This window comes from Augochlora pura, chromosome 10, assembly GCF_028453695.1.
Source record: "Augochlora pura isolate Apur16 chromosome 10, APUR_v2.2.1, whole genome shotgun sequence".
Lineage (NCBI taxonomy): Eukaryota > Metazoa > Arthropoda > Insecta > Hymenoptera > Halictidae > Augochlora > Augochlora pura.
Window position 1 is genome coordinate 13,123,849 of NC_135781.1, and position 24,092 is coordinate 13,147,940.

The 24,092-nt window shown below is 40.1% G+C and overlaps 1 protein-coding gene and 1 pseudogene across 3 annotated transcripts in view; both read right to left on the reverse strand.

The window, feature by feature from the left end:
• Nucleotides 1-887: 887 nt before the first annotated feature.
• On the reverse strand, nt 888-12,786 carry LOC144476213 (uncharacterized; annotated as a pseudogene).
• A 12-nt stretch (nt 12,787-12,798) lies between these two features.
• Rbp6 (RNA-binding protein 6) overlaps nt 12,799-24,092 on the reverse strand; it is an 895,262-nt gene continuing 883,968 nt past the window's right edge. For all 3 annotated transcript variants that reach the window (XM_078192887.1, XM_078192889.1, XM_078192890.1), the window contains 4 exons: nt 23,914-23,979; nt 16,406-16,683; nt 14,713-14,777; nt 12,799-13,731 (listed from right to left, as the gene is read on the reverse strand). In XM_078192887.1, the coding sequence (XP_078049013.1) occupies nt 14,736-14,777; nt 16,406-16,683; nt 23,914-23,979 (386 nt within the window). In that variant the 3' untranslated portion in view covers nt 12,799-13,731; nt 14,713-14,735. The remainder of the gene's footprint in view (nt 13,732-14,712; nt 14,778-16,405; nt 16,684-23,913; nt 23,980-24,092) is intronic.

Here is a 24,092-nt window from a genome sequence, read left to right on the forward strand (position 1 = left end):
CGTTTTGACTCCCTTTCGGGTCTCCACTCCAGCAACTTTCACGTGGCGAGACTCGGGCAATCGATGTAATTTTCGATTTCCAATCGGTTGTAAATCGGAGGAATTAAATGGAAGAAACTTTGATCGTTCTGTAACTAATTCAGAATCGATAATTACATAGAGCTAATGGCTGTGGAGTAGTGCTGGTGTAAAATGGACTTTTAAATAATAAATAGATACAAGAAAAGCTTTTTCGAGAACATTATGAGATGACACCTCTGTTAGTCCTAACTGAATAAATGCGCGAAAAGAGACCGGAAGTACGATGGAGTGGACAAGCTTTATCGTTTGTCAGTGTGACTTATTCCATATGTAGTTGTGCTGATTTTATGCTCTCTTGCTCACTCGCTGTTTTCCCTCTTTTTCTTTGGCTACGAGGGCAGCACTGTCTTGCTGGTAAATCGCCAACCAATCAGAGCAAAGAAAATTTCTATATTAACCTTTGCTAATGGATCGAGTTACGACCTAGAGCTGTGCAGTAGTAGGACCCATTACAATATATGAGTAAATCAATTATTGTTGTATTTTACAATAGGAATTTTATGCATTTAGTTGCAATGAAGTTTAAATGATCAGAAAAGCACTATATTCATAGAATTATGGACGTAATATACTTTTCAGATAGCATTCTAAATCAAAAGTAATAGAACCACTATAGAGAAATAAAATTCTACGTCGTCGTTATGAATAATTTTTAATATGAAAATGTATTTTAAGATGTAAATGTAATTAATAATAAATAAAATTTTAATATAGAAATGACTATACTGGGATTAATTTTAATAGCAGCTTGAAATTATAGAGTTTGGTAGAAAGGAGGGTAAGAGAAAAACAACGAAGACGTTAGATTGAATTGAACAATGTCCATTATATTATATATTTTATTCTCACATACACACGGCACGTTGTGAACCTTTTCTTAAATATTAATAATATTATCATAATAATAATAATAATAATAATCATCATCGTCATCGTCATCATCAGCATCAGCATCATTATCATCATCATCATCATCATCATCATCATCGTCGTCATCATCATCATTATCATCATTGTCATCATCATCATGCTCAACCTCAACCTAATCCTCATCCTTATCCTTTATCTCATCCTCACCCTTATCCTTTACCTCATCCTCATTCTCATTGTCATTCTCATTCCCATTCCCATTCCCATTCTCATTTCCATTCTCATCCTCATCCTCATCCTCATCCTCATCCTCATTCTCATTCTCATTCTCATTCTCATTTTCATTCTTATCTTTAACCTCATCCTTACCCTCATCTTCATCCTCGTCCTTATCCGTACCCTCATTCTCATCCTCATCATCATCATCATCATCATTATCATCATCGTCATTCTCATCATCATCATCATTATCATTATCATTATCATCCTCCTCCTACTCGTCATTATCGTCATCGTCATTGTTATCATCATTATCATTATCATCATCATCATTATCATCATTCTCGTTATCATCGCAATGATAATAATTTTTAATAATAATAAGTAAACAATAATAAACATAATAATGTGAATTCATGAGATATATTTATATTTATGTATATATATTTATAATAAATCATATAGTAATAATCATCGTATTGTAATATATATTTATATGTACAGAGGGGTACAATATTGTTATTTTTTTATTAGTTTAATATTTATAATCGCAATATTATATTTACTTTTGTCTGTATACATACACAATGAATTAAATTACCGGCCCTCGCTTGTGCCACACCCGCGGGGAATAAATTCTCTCATTTTTCTATCTTTTGTGTCTATTCTTTTTCGCTTCTTACGAATCGTTCTCCCGCTCCCTTTTTGTCACTCGTTCTTTTCTTTAATTTCCCACCCCCCTTGATTTGTGATTCCAAAGGGGACCAATAAGTTTTGCCCCATCGACGGCGGGAACGCTCGAATATTTTTCTTGCGGAAGAAAAGAATCGCGATCTCTTAAATATCTTTTCTTCGCATTTTTTTCTGTTTTATCATTTCTCGCTCTTTCTCTTCCTTTCTCTCTCTCCCTCTCTCTCTCTTTCTCTCTCGCTCTCGCTCTCGCTCTCACGTTCTCTCTCTCCCTTTCTCTCCCACTCTACCACTCTTTTCTCTCGCGTTCTCTGTTCTTTTTTTTAAATTTCCTCCACCGAGAAAGGCGTCGTCGAATCAATTCGATACGGTCTCGAATACGCAATCGACTATACATTTCTCTGAACACGATCTCAATATAATCCGTGATCGTTTTGTTTTATCTTACAAAACATCCATTATAGTCTGGCTGCTTTTAGATAAAGAGTCGCGCGCGCTCTTCCCTCAGTGTGCCAGAATTTTATTGTTTTTATTTTTTCTTCTCGTCTTTCTTCGTTCTTTAATGATCGTATCGGTCTAATTCAAACAAATTGGTGTACGCCAAAAGGCAAACGTTCGTACGCATATTTCGTCTGTTTATTTGTTAACTTTGTTTTGTTCATCCGCCTCCTCTGTATCGTCTCGTATCTTTTCATTACGGTTGTAACAGACACATGTTTCGCGAACGACGAAAAGAAGCAGAAAACGCGCGCGGCTCTGTCGCCAACAGCGAGCCTTTCATAAATATTCTGTACAACGTTATAATTATTATAAATCATCATTATATCTTATATAGAGTCTTACCGTTATGTCATTATTATCGGTAGTGTAAAATTGAAATTTTTACGTACTTACGTAGATTAGATTACCGTCCGCCGGGCGGTCGCCCGCCCGCGTACGCCTTGCTTTTTTTAATAATTATTTATTTACCGTTTTTTTCTCGTTATCTGTTTCTTTTAAATCGATACAGAATCGTATGAGTTTTTTTATTTTTCTTTAGTTATGCCGTACTATACGTATTGTAATCATTTACGATTAGTAAGAATATGTAAAATCGGTATCTTGTCTTAGTTTCGTGACGCTTTGCTCATTTAATTCAATAAATTTCATTAAGCATCCACATAATTGTTTAATATACATGGAATTAAAAGTGGCTTATTTATTGCTTGTTATATTGCATGTTTCCTTATCCCAAGCTGTACCATGCCGCCGAGCTTCCGTTTCCATTTTCTCCGCTTTTTTACTCATTATACTTTCTCTCTCTCTCTCTCTCTCTCTCTCGCTTTCGTTCTTTCTCTTTCGCTCTCTCTCTCTCTCGCTCTCTCTCTCTCTCTAGCATTCAAAGCATTCCGCCATTGCTTCCATGTGAATCGCGAGGCGTCATAAAAAATATTTTAAAAAGTTTCTCGTTCTGTTCGGCGTGTTACAACAAAATCGCGGCTATGATTCTTTAGTACCATGATCGTCAACAAGTCATTCTCTCTGTAAGTCCGTCTGTCTATCCGTTGATGGTTGTGTTCTTTACAACGAGAATTTTCAGGCTCCCGGAATTCATAACATGCCGTGTACACGGAACATTCTTCTTTTGTTCTCACAACGAGTACAATAAAAAAGGAAGAAAGACAAAAGAAAACGAAAACAGAGAAGAACAAGACGTATCTCATGAAAGTAAGAATCATGGATTGAGTGAAGCGAGTGCTCGAATTGTTTCTTCGTTCACCTTCATCTCACACACACATACAACGATCGCGAGTTGCGGTTCCCCGATAAAAATTTCGAATGGATTTAAAATTGCTTTTCAGACTTCTCTCTCTGCTCTCTTAAGTTCATATTACAAGTTCCGAGAGGACCGTGTATTTTTTTCTTTTTCTGTTGTTCGTTTGCGGCGTTACCTTGCAGATAATCACGACTGAATATCGTGCTTTGGTTATGTGCACGTCCACGCGAACTTGCCGAACCGAGAAAAATGAATGACGCTCGTGTTCTTATTCATGATAGAAAAGGAAAACGGCGGAGATTTTCAAAGTTTTCTGCCGGTGAACGGTTCTGATAACGTCGACAACGTTACAGCGTATCTAAACTACCAAACAAATTTTAGATCTCTTAGATCGGCTTGATATGTCAATCGGAAAACAAATCGAGCAACTTATTACGAGGTCCTCGAGGATACGCGATTACCTTAGCGCGATTCAATCGACTAAAGTCAAAGGAACGAACGTCCTAAACATAGCTGTAACGGGTGTACCCTTAACGACCAGTGCACAGATTGCAGAATCTTAGAAAATTGTTTAAAACTGTGGAACTCCTTCTTTATTTCGATCTGTAGAGTGCGGCTTTTATGCTAAGAACGTAAATAAACATCCACCCAATATCTTTTTCTTTAAAATGGCGCAAGAATATTTTAGTTTTGCATAAAATCCGCAGTTTATTTGTCAACTGTATCGTAACAAGCGAATGATTCTGTTACAAGTAGAATGCCAATTATACTAATTCGTGATAAAAATGAGTGGATGGAAGTTTAAACGGTGGAAAGATTGAACAAACTTAAGAACACTTAGAAACTGTTTTTTAAACTGGTTAAAAGAACAAATATCTGTCTGCCTCAAAATGGTTTCGCATAAAAATCCGCATTCTTGTTACTATAAAAAAGAATTCCATTAATCAATGAACGTATTGAATTTACTGGCGGTGTTCAGGATTACTCTAGAAGAAAATAATGTCACAGTATCTGGATCCCTTTTCGCAAAATATCCCGAGTGGGCGTGGTTTCGATTTTGTGGATCCAGTAGAGTGCGGCATTGGGCAATTCGAATCCGTATCCAACGTTAATAAGGAATTCATCACCTGTGCACTGACTAGTTAACACGGATTACACGAACGCCGTGAAACTGGAGCGACGACACAACAGCGTAATTAATATAAAACAACGTCGCCGAAGCGAAATGTGTAAAGGCAGCACGATTGTATAACGCGTGAGCGAAACGGATTACCATAATCTGCAAACTGCGAATCTTTATGTCAGATAAACGTATTCCCATTATATCGATAGTGTACATATCGGATGTTGTACCCTCTGATGGAAACATTTCCTCTATGAAACAAAATTACGCAATGAAAACTGTTACATTTAGTAAGAATTTCTCTATGATATTGTTTGAGAGTAATTGTTTCTTTTTTTAGTGAAAAAACCGTCCGTGGAGAACCGTCCGTAGACATCACGGAGTAAAATATTTCTGATTTCTAGCTGGAGCAATCAGAACATTAATGGAGTAGTCAGAACATTAATTTTAATTATTTGGAAATAGTGCAACAATATTCACAGACGTCTTCACAATTATTTAGCAGTTTATTTCCTCATAAAATCCGCAGTCTGCATACGGGGAATAGACAATTATTTCGTGAACGAACGTAAAACGATGACAAATCAGTAGAAATTCTTCGGGATTGTGAAAGCGTTCTCTTTTCGTTAAGTCCACGGAAAAGTTCGAATAATATCGCTTCGATCTTCGTCGATCTAAAAGACCAACGTTTCCCAGTGGAAGAAACGATTCCGGTAAAACGCTGCATTGGATTCGAATCTAGGATAACAGCGAGCAATCGGATCGGTTTGCAGAATCGGGTGTACGGTATCGATGAAAATCGAGTAAAAAGTAATCAGTGTTCCTATACACGACGAGCTGCGAATAAGAACTCGTATGGTTGTGTACGACGGTTAGCAAAACTTCATCGAAGCTCGTGGCTGTAGTCCTTGTACGCAGGAAGAATATTAACAGATTACATGTGACTGCACATCCGAACGTGTGCACGTGTAATTACACGAGTAATATAATTATCGTAATATTTATGCTTGTTACTTCTTTTTTTTTGTTTGCGTGCGTATATATATATATAGTATATTTATATACATACATATCGTATGGGTTACGTTCACGTTACATTCAGGCCCGCGGCGCGATCGGACTGCGATCGCTGATGGTCTCGTCTTCGAATTCACTTAACACTCGGCAAGCCGATTCTCGTCGATCTCAACACTCTACTCTAAAATGAACAAAACGGTTTTGCGTGTCTCGGATCCATTGGAACAGAAATTCGTCGACGATCCCGACAGGCGGCGCGATCCGGTCGCGATAGCGTTCTCGGTAAAAACTTTTGAAAAAACGAAGTCACCTCCGATATACAATAACAATTGTATACGTAACATAGCGATTATTGCATTTCGACAAAATAGCAAATAATAGTGGACGCATCGTGGCGAATACCGTCCGTTCGTAATCCATTAATCCTAGCAATGAACAATAGTGATAAAAATCCTTACGACACATAAGTCAACAGAACAGGAAAACAAAATAATAATAATATCAATAATAATATTAATAATAATAATAAACGCGTGAGCATCGTGGCCCACATGTTCCCGTGATGCGCGAATTAAAGTAACTCCTAAGTAGGATTCTCTTTAGCCTACGTCTTGGCTGCGACTTAAGAATCGCGAACCCGCTCGATCGATTATATTACAATTGATTGAAACCTGATTGAGGGGATCGCGATCTTGACTCTTCGGGCGTTTCCCCCGAAAAACTTTTCTCTCGATCGAAAAACTAAAGAAAACCGGAGGAAAGCCGCCCAGTGATCGTGTTTGGTCGCAGCAAGATTCGCTGGTCGATCTTTTCCTCGTACGCACGAAAATGATCTTTCGAAAATTGTCTATCTATCTACGGACTTTTGCGAGTTCGTCTCATACGCACATGCACGCACTATCATTCTCTCTTTCTCTCCTCTCTCGCCACATTCACATCGCGCGCAGAGCGACGGGGGTTGTTTTCTCGATTTTTCACTTATTCTTCCCTTATTCTTTTCTTACTCTTTCGTAATGTATGCTGACGTTTGGCGTTGTTTGTCAGAAACGGTACACGCAAATTCGCGATTCGAGTCGCGAAACTAGCCGTCCTAGGAAACATAGGTATCAGCAGTCAAGAGAATAGAGGGTGTGCAGAAAGCGATCGAAGGATCGATATCGACGAATCCGTGAGACGAAGTAAAATCGTGAACTCTCTTGTTGTCTCGTTCTCTCGCTTTTTTTTCTTTCCTTGGTCTCATCCCGGTTTTTTGTTAATGGTGTGGTAAGAATTTCAAAGTGTTCGGAAGATTTTGGATCAAGAATGATCGAATTAGATCGAGCGTGTTAATGTGTAGGCGCCGTGTCGGTGTTTGCGCGCGCTAATTTGTTCGCGCAGAGAGGTCTCAGAAAAATAGTTTGTGAAGTTGATCTCGTGCAAGTCGTTTTCGGCCACTCTGTTCGTCCAAGACTGTCGCTTTTATTTAATTAATCAACAACGCTAAACATTTCCATTGAATGACAGTTATAGATCGTATATATGTGTACATATATTATGTATATATGAAAAGAGAACTATTGCTAGTTGAATAATTTCTATTGTGGTAATTTCGAGTCCTCGAAAACTGAACTACCTTTCGTACGGTTGTATAATAACTTCGATGCGGTGTGATCAATTGATTAAGGGTCAATAAACGCGCGTGGTTATGTCGTTACATTATTACTCGACATTGCTTACGAAGAATTCCGCGGAACGCTTGACAAATAATCGGCAATCGCAACAAAGTTGTGAAGCAAACGTCCATTGGTATAAAAACAGGAAATCGAAAATGAATTTGTGAGAAGCAAATGGTCGTTCTGCTTCTTACTTCATCAGCCTAGGCAGTAACAGTGATCGAAATCGGTAATAAGATCATCGGGAAAACGTTTGTCTAAACGTTTGTTTAAACTGCGTTTAAACGATCGTAACATTAATAATAAGTACTACAAAAACTGTTGATGTCCCACTGCATCATCTAGTTCTCACTTCACCGATCACGGAACGACAATGATCGATTTTCACTTGGCTGACATCTTCTTCCCACTCTCTTTACAAACTGACCCCCGTTTTCCTATAATCTTCTCGTCATGTACATATATAATTTTATCGTAGCTATTACTTTTACTTACGCGCGTGTAAATTTGTATATATGTAATTATTTATATAACTGCGTGTTCATGTGTATGAGCGTAGAATTTGCGCGATAAGTGATCGAGCTCAGTCGATGAGCGAACGACGTCGTCCAACTTTAATTTCTCCTTACATCATGCGCAACGCTTGTTCATTTTTGATTATTTCCGAGAAAATATTTTTCCGATTTCGATAGGTATTAAAAAGAAGCATCGCAAATTAAGAGACTTGGACTGCGCCCTCTTCCTCGTCGCCTGTCTGTCCCAACCCTTTAGACCTAACCTCTCTCACCCCCTGTATTGCACCCCCGCTCGACTCTCCTCTCACGATCGGTGGTGATCAAGAAAATCTCATCGACACAATAGTATAATTAGCATTTTAAAACATCAATAACTATATATATACAAATGCATAAAACAATGTCTCAATATATCTGTTCATCTCCATAATCCTCCATATTTTTGTTTTGTCTGTTTTGTTTGTCGCCTTAATCGTTTATAATATAGACATAATATATTTCTTGCCTTCTCTTATTCCTTCATTATGTATATTTATATTTATATATATATATTTATATTTATATATATATTTATATATATACTAGATGTAGATATAGACGTAATATTTCAATATTAATGTATTTCCTATTTATAAATATAAACGCGTGGACTGTACTCGCATATATATTCTTCGCTTATTCCTCTTTCTCGTTCTCTCTTTCTTCCCTATCATCTCCAGGTTCTCCACTTTCCTCTTTCTCTCTCTCACTCTCTCTCTTTTTCTCGATTCACTCTTTTGCAATTAACTCGTTCGATCGCATTCTCTTTCTTTGTTTTTTTTCTAATTAATAATTGATCGTAGATCTCTTTCGAATATGCATATTTATTTATATATAATAACATACGCGCACACACTTTCTCTTTTTCTTGCTCTGTCCCTTTCGCTCTTCCAATTTCTCTTTCTCTCTCTCTCTCTCTCTCTCACTCTCGCTCTCTCTCTGTCAGAGGGTTCTCATTGAAAGTCGTCTGGGTTCCTGTTGCAAGTACCATATGTAGGAAACTTATAATAAGTCCGAACGAAAACCATTCAATCGCCAACACACTCCTCGGACACGACTACATATCTCTATCACAATAATTTGCTATCTACTGCGGGTTGAATCAAATGTCTGAACGTCGCAAAGTCCTCGATCAATTCATTCCGAGTAAATCGTATCGTTTATTAATAGTTTAAAAGCGATGAATTGACATCAGTTACCAGGAACCCAAAATCCTTTCAGACTAACTATGAAAAATTACAACTTGTACACTTAAACACTGCTTTCTCTCTCTCCCTCTCTCTCTCTCTCTCTCTTTCATTCTCTCTCTCTCTCTCTCTCACTCTTCGCACTTCATAATGTTCCTTTCATTCGCTGTGATCTCTCTCGTCAGAGTCCCTTACATCTACGGTGAATCTCATTGAACTGTGGTGTTGCGTGTTCTAGCATAGTGTTTTCCATTCCTCGTGAAGTCCATCTTCAACACGTGTTCTGAAACCAGCGATCCCACGATCGTGCGGAGCAAACGTGTAAAAAAAGAAGCGCACGCTTGTCAAAAACTCCGCGTCCTCTCGAGAAGTGTTTGTACAAATTCAGGGAACGAAAAACGCGAAATCTCGAATCTAGGCAACATTAATTAGAACAATGACCGTCTCTTCGTTCATCCCTTTTCTCCATTTCGCAAACGTTGATATCTAAATTCTGATCTTCCGCTGCTCGATATTCATATCGCCTCCCGCTGGATACCACCTTCGATGAATTATGGTGATTTCGGGGGGCTAACAAAGCAACTACCATTTTATCTCGCTTGCAAGAACGCAGTTCGTTCCCTATTGTTTCCACCTTTGCATCTTCGGGGGTGAACAAGTTTCACATTATTCTCCAGAGGACGAGCGCGATCACCCGTCACACGTCATCAACTTAAGAATTATCATTAATCGCGAATATAGTGTACATTATTATTCCTCCGCTTTGTTCCATTTTTTTTTTGCATTTTTGTTTGTTATTTGCCATTTTATTCTTTGTGGTCGTGACGAAGTATTGCTAACGTTCGTAACAATTGACTCGTTCGTTTATTTTTACTCTTATTACTTCATCTTTGTCTTCCTCTCCCCTCTTTTTTTTCGTTTTCGGTTTTTCCCGTTGCGCGCACGCACAGTCGCGCACAGAAAAACAAAATGGCCGCCGTTCGACGTGACACACATTTGAATTTTAAAGTATTCTTTCTCTTTTTAAAGTTTACCCTGTTATTGAATACAATAATAACCGCGCTATAATCGCCGCACGTATCTCCCCTTTTTTGTTCTCTTTCGCTCTCTTTCTGTTTCTCTCTTTCACTCTCGCTCTTTCTTTCATAATTTCTACTAACTAAATCGCTCGTCGTCTCTTATTTGGCGCAAAAATTCAGTCGCTCAACCGGCTAGAATAATAGTATCCGTAAGGAACAGCATGAAACTGCGTTTACTAACAAAATCGCGTGAATTAATCCGAGGCTGTTTATCGTTATATGCACGTCGATGGTTCGTTCAATTGGAAGCAAGGAGGTTCGTACCTGTTAATTAATTCGCAGTTCCGTCTCGTTGAGCCCCTTTGCGTCGGAATAATTCGTCTGATAAATTCGTAAAAATAGTCGCGTACCGAAGAAAGTAGAAGTAGAACGTGTTTGTGGGAGCGTGACACCACCCTGCTTCTCGAACGTTTATTATATTTCACGGCATGATTAATCTAATTCAGTCATGACTATGTTCGGATGGAGCATCCGTCAGTTTCTTTCTTTATCCTTGTGTCTCGATTCTCGTTCCTTCAATCAGCGAATACTTGAAGCGCGAAAGAATGTAACATTGTTTTCCTGACACTCTTTTTTCATTTTCCTCCTATCTTTTTTACTTTTTATTATTTTTGGTGTCAAGTCGTTCCTCAATTAAGGCTATGTAATATTCTCATACTCTCACGTTTACGTCTTTCCTTGTTAGCTCAATTATACTTTACATTGAATCGCGATGACATTTAAATAACCTTGCTCGTAAATCCTATATTGTTATGAACCTCTTGTACTCTTCTCGTGCGCTCGTACTCTCGCACACGTGTATCAACACTTCTCTCCATTCTCTCTCGCTCTCTCGCTCTCTTCATCTCTCTCATACATCGGGGGCACAGACGCACAATCTCGCTGCTCATCAAAATGTCGTCTCTTTTTCTTGTTTTCTATCATCTCTCTGCAGATCGCATCTCTTTTTTTCATTTTTCCAAACACGCACTAGCGCGTTCAATTTAGGCGATTCGCGTCCTCGCCGTTAACTAACGCTCTGTACATTGCGGACGAACGGTATAATAACTGCATACATGTGTGAATATATGTATATTTTTTCCCTTTAACGTATCCTTATTTCACGTAAATTGTTATGGATCTGCGCATGGTACGTTCTGAATGTGATGTGTGTAGATGTCTCTCTCTTCTTTTCTCATTCGCTCTCCCACTCACTCTCTCACTCATTTTCTTTTCTCAGTATATTTTTAAGTCGTTCAAAAAGTCGCCGACGCGTGTAAAAGCATACGTGTAATTGTATCTGTTTGTGTACACCATCGTGACATGAATGCACGCGCGCGTGCACACATTGTCTGTATATATGGTATGTATATATTATCTATTCTCTGTAGGCATTTTACGTGTACGATGTATGAAATGCTCGTGTGTGTACATCTGTATGAAATATTGGTGTGCACATCTGTATGTATGTCCCCGTCGGTATATGTTTGTATGTGTGTGCCTGTATATCGGTAAACGTTGCTTAAGTTTCCCACTGGCTCCTCTATAGGGTCATGCATATAGGTCATTATGGTAAATCAATGATACAATAATTCGCATACGGGTAATATGTATATGTGTACCGAGGTTAATGCAAGTAATCGATTGGACAGCCATAGAACAGCCGATTGAATTCGACGATCATCGATTGCGGTGTTGAATGGGATCCAGCCGAATGTTGGCTGTTGCAACGGAGTGTCCTCGGGCGTTCATTGTTGCTCCTTGGCTGCCATCTTGCGATCATGCATTTGCAAAACTAGCTTTTCTTCGGACGTGATGTTTGATTCTCTTCCGTCGATTCACGTCGATACGCATCCCCTTTGAAACTGGGTCATTCGCTCCGTCTCACACGCACTTTACACTCTCACGATCTCTCTCTCTCTCTTTCTCGCTCTCTCTTTCTTTCCTTTGTTTGTCTAACTACAATAGCTTCGCAAATCCGAATCGGTTGATCTCGGCCCTCGTTGCTCGCGCGACAGATAAGTAACCCTAACAGTGTCTCTCGTCATCCGCGCGACACTACGTGTCTGCAACCGTATGTAACTCGTTCCTCGCCCTCCTCATCCTCCTCCTGTGCTGGCATTCTTTTCCTTCCGTTCTTTCTTCCTCCGGTCCTTTCTTTTTTCATCCTCCCTCGTTGCACACCCGGGAAAAAGGGAAAAGAGTGGTTCGACGACGCCGGGGCGAGAGAAGTACCATTCCGGTATTCAGCTTGGCAAAGAGCACGCTGAGAAGTGGCGGACACACGCTCGCGCAAAACGTACACGCTCGCTCGCGCCCTCGTCCGTCCCGCTCATTCGCGAGAAACAAAGAAAAAGGGCGAAGCCACTCCCGGCTGCCTAGCGCCCTCGTCATCTCCTCCTAATCCCCCGACTACCCTTACATTCGCGCGTCAATTTCTCTCTATCTCTCTTTCACTCTTTAATTCTCTCACTTTCTCTCGCTCTCTCTCTCTCTCTCTCTCTCTCTTTCATTCTCTCTCGTTCTCTCCTCTCCGTGACGTCGTTCCGTTCTTTCGGCCGTCCTCAGAAAATTCTTCGTACGCTTAAAATCCCGAGAGCTCAGAAGGAAACGTTCTTCCCGGATGCGAACGTGTTCACGCGTATAATTATAACTTTTTTTTATTTATATTTATATATATATATTCATATTTATACTTTTTTATATATACATATATATGTATATATATATATGTGTATATTGCACGCGCGTGCGCTTCAACCACGCGTACTCGCGGCCTCTCTTTTGTTTTTATTTTGTTAATTTGTGTAATTGCCATAATGTTATGTATATATAATATTATTATATATGTATATACACACACATGTACGTGTATATACATATGTAATAATTGGTAATAATATTCGTATGTGAGTTGGTATTTTTCTCTCCTGTCTTCGTCTCGCTTAGATACTAAGGATCATACGTTATCGTCTAATATTTATCAATTATTTATATATATATATATATATTTATATATTTATATATAGTATTTATATACTCTAGACTTATTCGCTTAATTATTTAGCAATTAATAATATTAATTTAATTCATTATTATTATTATATTATTCTTTATTAATGTCGGAGAACGGGCATCAATACGCAGTTTCGGCCACCGAATCAGCTGTGACGTAGCTCATTAGCCCCACATTTTCGTCGTGTTTTCTTTGCTTCTTTGCCGTTAATTCTCTTGCGTGTCCTTCTTCTCGGATCGGATGTACAAATTTACCTGAGTGTAGGTCTTCGTCCCTCGTTAATTTTGCCACATTCTTTGTTTTTCTCCGGATGGTCTCTTGGATCGCACCGAGAGGAGAATTCTCTCGCTCGATCTCTCAGTTCTCTATCTAAATCGCGGCTCCTCCTGATGGTGACACGCATCTTCCTCCGCCCAGAGTTCGTTTATCCTGATAAATTCTTCCAAGGCATTTACATCGCTCGCTGTACCGTCAGTCGACCATGCTGCGCTCTGCCCTCTCGTCCATCCTAATCAAAAAGAAAATCGTGCGCCTGTTAGTGATGCTGAAAGTATCCGGCTCAAGCTCTCTACGCAACTGTTTCGAAATGAAGCAATGATCATGTGAGTTGGGAAAAGCGGATTGTGTCGGAATGCATAGGGAAACAAAATTCTTTGACGGCTGCTTTACTAATCGATGTAGTTGAAATGAAACTGATCGAATATAGCGTAAAGACCGGATCAAAGATTCCGACATTATGGTGCTTACCGTGGAAACACGCGAAGATGAAATAAAGCAATTTGTCTGCGTTGAACCGAACTTTATTGCGTTTATACCATCAAAGTATCTTGTTTCAAGTATTGCAATTCAATTGTAGAAGTTTGCATGGTTCATAGCTTTTTTGTCGATTTTATAAACACTAAATATGAACAAAATGTTTCGAATTTCTTGTATAATCTAGTGGTTTTAAGACATTTCTCTGCTTTTTAAGTATTAGTTCAATTAGGAAAAATTAGCATTCAATCCTGCTACACTGTAAAAGCGATTGGACAGAAAATCGAACATGTAACCTAAACGATTCGAATACAAAGTTCTACAATATCATTTTTTAAGGAAACATTAATCACTTTGCAGTTGGTTCATAGAAAGAGCCTTGTGTTTGTGTAGCGTTCGGTATAAAAGGATAAAGGATCGTCATTACCATAATCGCAAGATAATGCGCTAAATTTGGGAAACAACAGGAGAATTAATTATGATCGGGTTAACAGGCGATGCGGCTTATGTCAAGCGTAGGTGGTTATGGCTTATATTTACGGTCTATCTACGAGCTACCGGTACAATACACATTGCGATACGTTCAAATTCCATACGGGCCCTACAACGAGCAGTCGATTAATCGTGAAAACGAAAAAAGTAAAGCCTGTCGGTATTAAGTCACATACGATAGACATGAAATATTTCGACGTAATGGCAGATCTGGAATAAAGGACGTTGTAACGGGGCTACATACCTGTTATTAGGTCTTAACGAGGCTCAATGGTAGCCATTAGTGAACGCCGCTGGTATTAGAGGGCCCTAAAACAAGCAGACAAATGATTCATTAAGGTTCTCCTGTAATTGCGGCAATGAGTAATTCACTACGGTTATTCAGAGGATTCCAATAATGTTCTTACTACGTGCAATTGCGATACTTGATCCTGAAAGGTTCTTTTGCATCGGTACATATGTTACGAAAGATACAATAAAAAATTTGATCGTTAATTAAATGTCTCAAGTGAGTAAAAAAAAAGGAGATATAAACAAGGCGGACAGAAAAAGAGGGGTGGACGGAAGAAACGTGAAAAAAAGAAGATCGTAATATTGGCAAACTGAGAAGCTCAGCGATCAGAGCTGTTTTGCAAATCGAAGCTGCGGCAACATAAGTGATACAAATTCGACTAAAAAAAGGAACTTTGGCGTCCATACTCTCGGTACCCTTCAGCTTTAGTCTCTATCGTACACCCGGTATATAGTATATGTCACTGTTACGAACGTAGATTTAACTGAATTGGAAAATCGTCACACACAAAGTTCAATAATTCGATGCTGTTAGTATGGGTTAGCTTAGTTGGACACTCGGATACTTGGAAAAGTAGCCTGATCAATCGGACTTTTCTCTCTGTCGACAAGAGAGCGGAAAAAGTTTAATTAAAATCACTAGCTCTTGTCCGTCGTGTGAAAACAAACCGTTAAGTGAATACCAATTGGGAGTGGCTTTCAGCGACTGCTGTACAATATCGTTTTTATTTCTCCTTTCTTCCATACTCGTAAATAACAGAATATTGCTTTAGGATGCGGTGATATCGAGCGTATATATTAATTAATAAACAAGGCTGCTCTAAATTCGCAAAGCTATCTGGTTTTGATCAGAATAATTCGGAACGTCAGCGTCATTTTCTTCTCTTCTTTTCTGAAGGGACAACTGAATCAATTCATTCATATAAAATAGATTTATTTCTTCAATATTTACTTTATGTAAATGTGTTCAAAGACAAATATAATACTGATCCATTGGTTTCTCACTGATATTTGTTCACTTAAAACCGAATAAACGATATGAGCAACGAAACTGAATTCTTCAGTCAGTATATTTCAATAGTCTGAAACAATCTAGTGACCTATGTAAACCACGAGTTTGATCTACTCTCCTGACAGAAAATATTCGATTCAAATAGTATAATTATTGAAAAATTTTGTTTGCAATGCGATACAGCATAAATCACTTAGTAAACTAATTGAAATAGTACCTTAAACACACTCGCGCTGTTTGGTCCGCTTCTAAAGAAGGTTATCGTAAGGTTTTAAATGTATCCAGCCCATAAATCGTCAAAAGCCTTGTAAAGATCAATGGAAATAAATATCTAAACAGCTGATCGTTTGCATTTACATAAAAACCGAGCAGGCGCAGATTCAAACAAGAAGGCCAAACAGCATCTGCTTAAATTGCCCACGCCATGACAGCAAAAATAAAATGCCCATCTATTTGGTAAACTCTGAAACGTAGATCCTCTTAAAAGACCTAACTAGACGCTCGATTCGTCTGATCGAATAGGTTCTGCCAGCGATGGCCAAGACATGGACTGACGAGAGTAGTTGTCGACGACAGCGCTCGATATCACCATCTATTGTCCTCGACGAGAAGGGGGATCGTATAGTGGACTTACGGGACTGTAGTTAAGTGGAGCACGCGACACGGCGATCGCAGGGAACGCGGTCGTGGGGGGCTGCGGACTAGCAGCGGCCTGGACGTAGCTGGCGACTGCGGAATCCGCGGCTGCGGCTGCTGCTGCGGCTGCGGCGCTTGAGCTATACATGTCGATGGGGCCCGGCGAGTTGGCCGCTGGGAAAGACCGGCTCTGTGGGCCACCGTGGCCGCCGGCCGCGTGCGGCGACGCCGGCGGAAATCCGGCCTGCGCTGCGGCCGCCTGGTAGTTGTTCATCACTGCAACGAACGCGCCTTAATTTTTAGCATTCCTACTGTTACACACCGACCGACTTTTAGCCGTGCCGACTTTCTCGACCCTCTATTTCGCTCTCTTTATGTCTTCCCTGTCGCGAGCGCGCTATTCGTGCGAATCTGAAGATCATTCGATGATCGTTCCATTCGAACGCCAACGTCTAGATGTTCTCAGAGATTGGAACTCGAAGAGAAAGACAATCGGCGGAGCTTTGTTCATCTTTGCTAACGCGCCTCGTTCTGTTGCTAGTGTATGTTTTCTGACTAATGAATTCTCACTTTTATATATCTTTCTATACACATTAATATTGTTCTATTGTTTCCTTCTTCAATTGAAAGATTACGTATTGTAAAATAGGGTTGAAACTGCTATCAGGCTGTTTATTTATATGATTTCCTGCATGTTGAAATTTCCACATGCTTTAAATGTATAAAAGGTATCCACACTTTTCTACGAAATTTTATAACTTTATATATGCCTCAAAGGTACATCAATGTGTAGTTATCGATTTTAGTTTAGTTTGAGAAAATACATGTATGGAAAGTGATGTTACACATAGGCGTTCTACCGAAAAAGATATTGTGGTTGTTGATTAATAAAATTTCTATGGACACGACTCTATTTGAAAACATTCATTAGAGTAGATTCCGTAAGAGAAAAAGCAAGCTCTGAACTGTAAATTATGCATGTAAATAATATGAATAATATTCAGAGTATCAATTCAACTATAATTTGTGAACATAAAATTATTTTTCAAATAATTGAAGTAACTTTGAGGTCATTCTTTTAATTTTTACAATATGGCAAATGTTGTAACTACTGTCCTATTCCTTTCCAAGAGCAAACGGAAATTTCGTAGACAAGTTCAATGTACATAGCCAGGTATTGTGACGAAGATTGAATAGAACAGAAACGGTATTCTCTTTTCGTCACCTCAATGTAACGAGGTGTGGTAACAAATGTGGACGTAGCTTTGTTTCGAGCGATCCGAGTATTTCTTGAAAATTCTGTGTATCCTATAGAAATGCATGCTGCAGTGTAGTTTCGTGTTCCATTGTATTGTATGTTTGCATCGACATCCTCGAAACTTGCGATTGTCTTCTACAGGTTCGACAGATTTTCGTACAGCTCCCACGCACGAATGCTTCATAACAGCATGCTAAAAAGGCAAACGTGTCGCCTGGCGTACGTATGCACAATCGTTCGCCGAACGACTAGACATATAATATAATCTCTGTTTTCAGTGGCACGACGGTACAGTTTGCAATTATATCGACTAATGCGCTCTTTACTCCACTGTGCGTATGTGTCTCTACTGAACGACTGCAGCAGCTTATCGAAGAACTAATTCAACTCTGCTACCACAGAACAACACGCTTTATACAATACCAGTAACGAGCTCACGCATCAATTCTGCGTTATAGTGATCACTGCTGTCTGTACATGTGTATATCCCGCAAGTATTGTGTGTATGTATAAAGTACATGTAAATTGTCGATCGAGAGGGAATCGCGTTAATAGATCATCTACTTTTCGTTCGATCCGCGGGGCATCACACCAAAAAAACTAGCGGAGACGAGTCACATCGATAACAATCGTGGCACAAGTCTACACAAAACGATCTAAATACGATACAACAAAGAGCGACGGTAGGAGTACAGTGAAGGCTCCGCCCGGCGACAAATTATCGCGACAACGCACACGTATTACATAGGACAGAGAAGCAAATAAAAACTGGTTGGTTGTGGTGGTGATGTGGGAGGGGGGGATACTCAATAAGCGGATTACAAGACAGCTTTGCGCGTAATGGAACAACAGAAAACCGCCGGGCACAGATATATACACGACACTGGCATACACACGCATACACGTCGCCTAGGACAAGCAACGCAATCGCACGAGACAGTAACGGCGGCTAACACAGAAAGATCGTCGAGCACGTGCTTTTTAGTTCTAGCCGACGGCTTAATGCCCCGCATCTCGCTTCCCGGAAAGAATCGTTTGCGTTCTGACACGACTCTCCGCGCCGTACACCGCGGTATTTACATTAGTTTCTGTTATAACAAAGGAAACATGCTGTGCGAAAACCAACGGAAAGAAACAGACCGCATTCGCGAGCGCACATTCCAGAGAAGACTCGTGTAGTAGACGGGCTCTGACGTACTCTCGGCGTTTTTATTCCTTGCTTTTTGTTCCGATTGATACGAGATTTACACGCTACCTACCGACTAAATAGTGATCGTAGATAAAATATGGGTGTACACTCCGTCGAGTTCATTCAGGATTAAAAATGTTATTGAAAATTCATTCAAGTGGATCCTCGGAATTTTAGTTAATATATTAGATAAATAGTAGACAATGTATCGATAAATTATTTTTCAAATTAATAATCGATTGACGGACTAGTCTGACATGAACGGTTGCTCGCTACTTTAATTCAATTGCTTTTTAGATTGGGATGACACTAATCTGTTCCGAACCATCAATTTCATTCTGTCAATTGATTTTTGAACTCTACCGGTGGCATGTATATACACCTTTATTTGTCTGACTCAAATTGCTACATTCTATTTGATCGCTACTCTAATTCGATCGAATGCTTTTCAAATCACCATCATATTTTATTTTGCGATATTACCAGCGAAATAATGACAAACGATTTATTATCTTTACTTCGTTTGAACGTCACAATATTATTTAAAAGATTGGTGCAATCATACTACTGTTGAATGTAAGTTCCTAGTGAATTTAGCACAGCGTAATGTTGTGTAACAAAGAGATCGGATGTTGTTACACTTGTAATGATTTTAACTCAAATTACGTTGAACAGATATTATAATCTTCTTCGTACTGTACACATTTACTCAAAAACTTACATTGAACAATGTATACCCGAATTCTGCCGTCAGCTGACAGAATATGTTTCCCAATATTCTGCGACGATATCGGGATTCTCTACAGCGGATAGATCACGTGTCAGTTTCTCCATTCATCCATAGTCATACAAATCAATTTTCCATCATTGAACAGGCAAAGCGACAAGAAACTCACGAGCAAAGAGCAACAAACGGCAAAGAACGCAGCCGCGCGTGGTGCAAAGCGAAATGTAAACATCTACAATGGCACAGCGACTTATCAGCTAGTACATAATTGTCAGAATTACACGGGCAACGATTCGCTCGAATTCGAGTAGCTCGGAATTGAAAAGAAAAGGAGAAGATAGGTGGCGGACGTCGCGAGAATTGTATCCTTTTCGAGGAGCTTCGCGGATGATCCATCGCGTGACTGAAATATGTCCAGAATTAGAGGAAGGTCCATAAGAGCAAAGAATAAATTACCAATTTGTCATCCACGCTCGCCTCGCTTGGCGAAAGCTTTCGCTTGAACCAAGTGGAACCGGAAGAACGACACGACGCCGAGCGAAGAAATTAATGCTGAGGATCTCTAGCACGTGTCCGCGTACACGTGTTTTCTTTTCACGAAGAAACCGGCACATAATGGTCAATTTGCCCAAGAAGTTTATGGATTCGCTCGGTAGATGTTATATGTTACGAACGGAAGAGTCTTAGGCGATTTTCGACGTATGGAATCTGATTTTAAAGTAATTTTTGTACTAAGATATATAGTTCACTGGAAATTGAGTCATTTAAGAATGCTTCATACTTTTAACGTACAAATCAATAGTTACATTGTTTTTGTTCACGAAATTGCAGATTTGTCGTAATTTTTATGATAAGATTAAAGTAAGAGGACGTTATTTTATTCTAAAAGTTGCTGCAGAAAAATTTAGATACATAACGTGTATCGAAGTTGTAATCAATCCGGATGACTTGTATTTTATTGAAAATCGAGCTTTGTAAAACGTTACGTAAGCTTCGTAAGATTATTAAGAAACATTCTACCATCTTTCAGTGTACTACGTGAGCAACTGCAATATCTGTTTTTGATCTTTACACAGCCATAATATTGAAATGAGAAGAGGCAAGACGTGGTGGACAACCCTAACATGATGTACGAAATACTTGTATTGATATCCGGCGGATAGTAATACATATAAATATTTCAAAGCAGTTTGTTAAACTAATCAAATCATTAGAACCAAGAGGCAATCTTAATGTTATTTACCAAATCGTGGATCTTCATGAAAAGTAAAAATGTTCGAAAACAATTGTCAGGAACAGATCTTGGTTGAAAACGTACATCTTCTTCGAACAATTTCGATAAAAGGTTGTCCTTATGTTCATTTCATGTCCTTCCAATTTCGTATGGATCGGTTTCTCATTTACCAAGTTGTCTCATACGTCCATAAAATCCGCGGTCTACCAATAACATCAATTAGAATCGCAAACTTTTCTCTCGCAATCGCGCCGACTCTCTGGCGCAAATTGACCACTATAGCGTCGCGTGGCTGACGTTCATGCGATACGTTCCGTTAGATTAACGGGCGGCAGCGGCGGTAGAAGCCGAATAAAGGGTAGAAAACGAAGAGTACGATAGATCGTGGAGCGGTTCCGAGCAAAATGGAGGAACGGCCTGGGGGATGAACGCAAAGAATTCGAAACTCGCTCGAAGAAAAGTCGGAGGGCGGAGTATGACAAACCCCGAAAGCGCTCGATGTACAATCTAAAACCCCATTCAGCTTTTAAACTCTGGACAATGGCGGCCGGTTACAAAGTTTTCTGCCGGCGGTGGCCGGATTCGTCGATGGCGAGATGGGGAGCCAGTGCGCGATTCAAAAGTTTGATTTATTTGAGTGGAGATTGCAAGCGGGGCCGAAAGGGTGGGCGAGAGAGCGGATCAAGCCAGATTCTGCGGCGGTGGTGAAACCGAATAAAAAAAATAAAAGGGTTGCGCCCGAGGAGCCGGCGTATTTCGCTGCCAGCGGCGACGCCACACGTGTGACACTTTTCAGAATTCCGTGGCCGGTTTTTCCACCCGCTCTCTCTCTCTCTTTTTTTTCTTTCTCTTCCTCTCTTTCTCTCTGGATTGCTTCTACCACCCTCTCCGCAGACTCTGCTCACTTTCCGTTAAGAAGAAAGTCCTTTCACGATATACGTCCTTGGAGGCGAAAGCTCCCGGAACGGTCCGACCATTTTCGAGAAATTAGCGCGGATTCCCGGCGAAAGAATTTCCGAAGGAATTGCGGTCTCTTTTACTTATTTAGGAGGATTCCGCTCGTAAATTTCTCGCGCGCAATCTACTCCCGGGATCTGCGACGTTGCTACTCCTCGGATATTGTTCATCGTTTCTCGAACCAACGACGCGGTAAATCACGTGAACGCTAAAGCTGCGATTATGCTCGCTGTGATTTTTAATCGTGTTTGTGCCTCGACTCGTTTCGATGAGTTTTCGATCTTTATTAGAAACTTTTTGCGAAGGTAACTTTTCAAGACATATGTTTATACCTCAATTCGTAAATACTTCAAACTGTAGTGGTAATTTTACTTTAAGTTTGTTTGTTATTATGCAATCGAATCGTGATCGAAATTTCGGGAGTACTTTAGGAACCCAAGAGAAAAAGAGGTTACCATCACAAGAGAATTTACTTTCAAAAATATGCTCCATCGGAAATAGTAACTATGGTCTCCCCTGCTATGTGAAAATTTTTATCTCCAGTACTAGTGAAACAAGCTGGCTTCTGATTTTGATGCTATGACTCTCATGTAATCATGAATTGCACCTAACATAACTGCATCTATACATATATAAAATTGCTGCTCCAGGAGTTTATTCTCCTACGCTAGATCGAACCGATCCCAATGCTTGAGCGATTAACGTGTCGGAGAGATCCGTATCGAAGTTCTCAACAGGAATAGGACATGTCATGCGAATTTCGTCGAACTCGATGCTGCCAATGAGACATCGATCCATGGGTAAACGAAACACAATTGTGCTTCCTTCGAACGTCCGCGCGGTGTCGGCTAGCGACAGTTCTCTGCATCGAAGACCAAATCCGCCAACCAAGAAATAATTCCAACACGGAAACCGTATATCCACCCGTGGCCAGCAGAACTTAGGGGAACGGAGGGGCCATGGCGGCGAGTTCCTTGAACAGCGCGATTCACGGTTCGAAGTACGAAGGAGTCGAATTAGGGCTGCAATTTGCTATTACGGCGTAATGCAAAGCTTGTTTCGGTTAAAGCTCGAGAATCGAATCACGAAAGAGGATTGAATTACACGAGTTCCAGGTCCCGTTGCAGCGCCGTAATACCGTATCCCGGGGCTGGGTATATCGTAACGTCTCGATCTGGCAATCACGAAGGTCTCTCTTTCTCGTAAGAAGCCGTGGGAGGCTCTATCGTCCTGCCAAAGCCCGTATATTGCCTTTCGTTTCTATCGCGTGACTCGATAATGAAAAGCTATCAAGAATCGGAAACCGTGCGTCGTAACCGGCGAACCTATTGGCCGTGCATTCTGATGTGTACACGTATACAGGCTGCTCGACGGTGTGCGTCAAATATTTTCCAAGGCGTGCACGAGAATCTAAAATGAAAATTTACAGCCTTCTAGCTGTTAACGATCGAGAATCTCTCGCACGGACTTTGATCGCTAATAACCTGAAGGTAATATTCAGAGCAATTTCGGTCGGAATTTTCATCTTCAGAGTGCATCGTGGCATTACTCCTTGAAATATATTACCTTGGGACATTTTGTGTATGCGTCACCTGAGACAAACCACTTAAGTCCCAACTTTGAAGACAGGCGAGAGAAGAATCGTTTGGTTCTCTGAGTATTGTTAATGGAGGGGACTATTTCTGGGTGAACATATGTCGCAGAGGGCTAAGGATTGTCTAAATGCTGTTGTACGAATAGTAAATTTAGAAAATGCAACCCAATAAACGGACAGTCCAATTATTGCATTTATATTGCACTCAATATCTGCATTTTATAATTCGCGATAGTTAGAAAATACAATCAAATCGCTTGTTTCTGTCCCTACTATACTTCGTTTAAACGTGTATGAAATTAAACTTCTTCAGGAAATATCGACTTGGGAATATGTGGACTCTCTACCAAAGGATTTTTGTATCGAAACTGACTTCAACGATTGCGTGGTGTTAAGAAAGTGGTTTGTATCAGGCGGCCACCTTGCGTACGAGACCTCGTGAGCTTTGTTTGCAGTGTTTTCGTGTCGATAACAATTGGCGAGACAAATCAAGAAAGCACAGGTAGAGGAACGAAGCCTAGAAGAATGGAAAACTTTGTAGACGTACCAGAGAGTGCTTGCGTGAGCAAGGGCGTGCTGTTGTTGGATGTGAGTTGTCCGTTGGTAAGATCCACTGAAACATAAAACTCTGATCACAACTGCTCCGCGCTTGATGGCGTAGGCGTGTCGCGCGAATGCCGCGTTTCGCTACGTCTCTTTCCGTTGTTCGACGTCGGCCGCCGATCG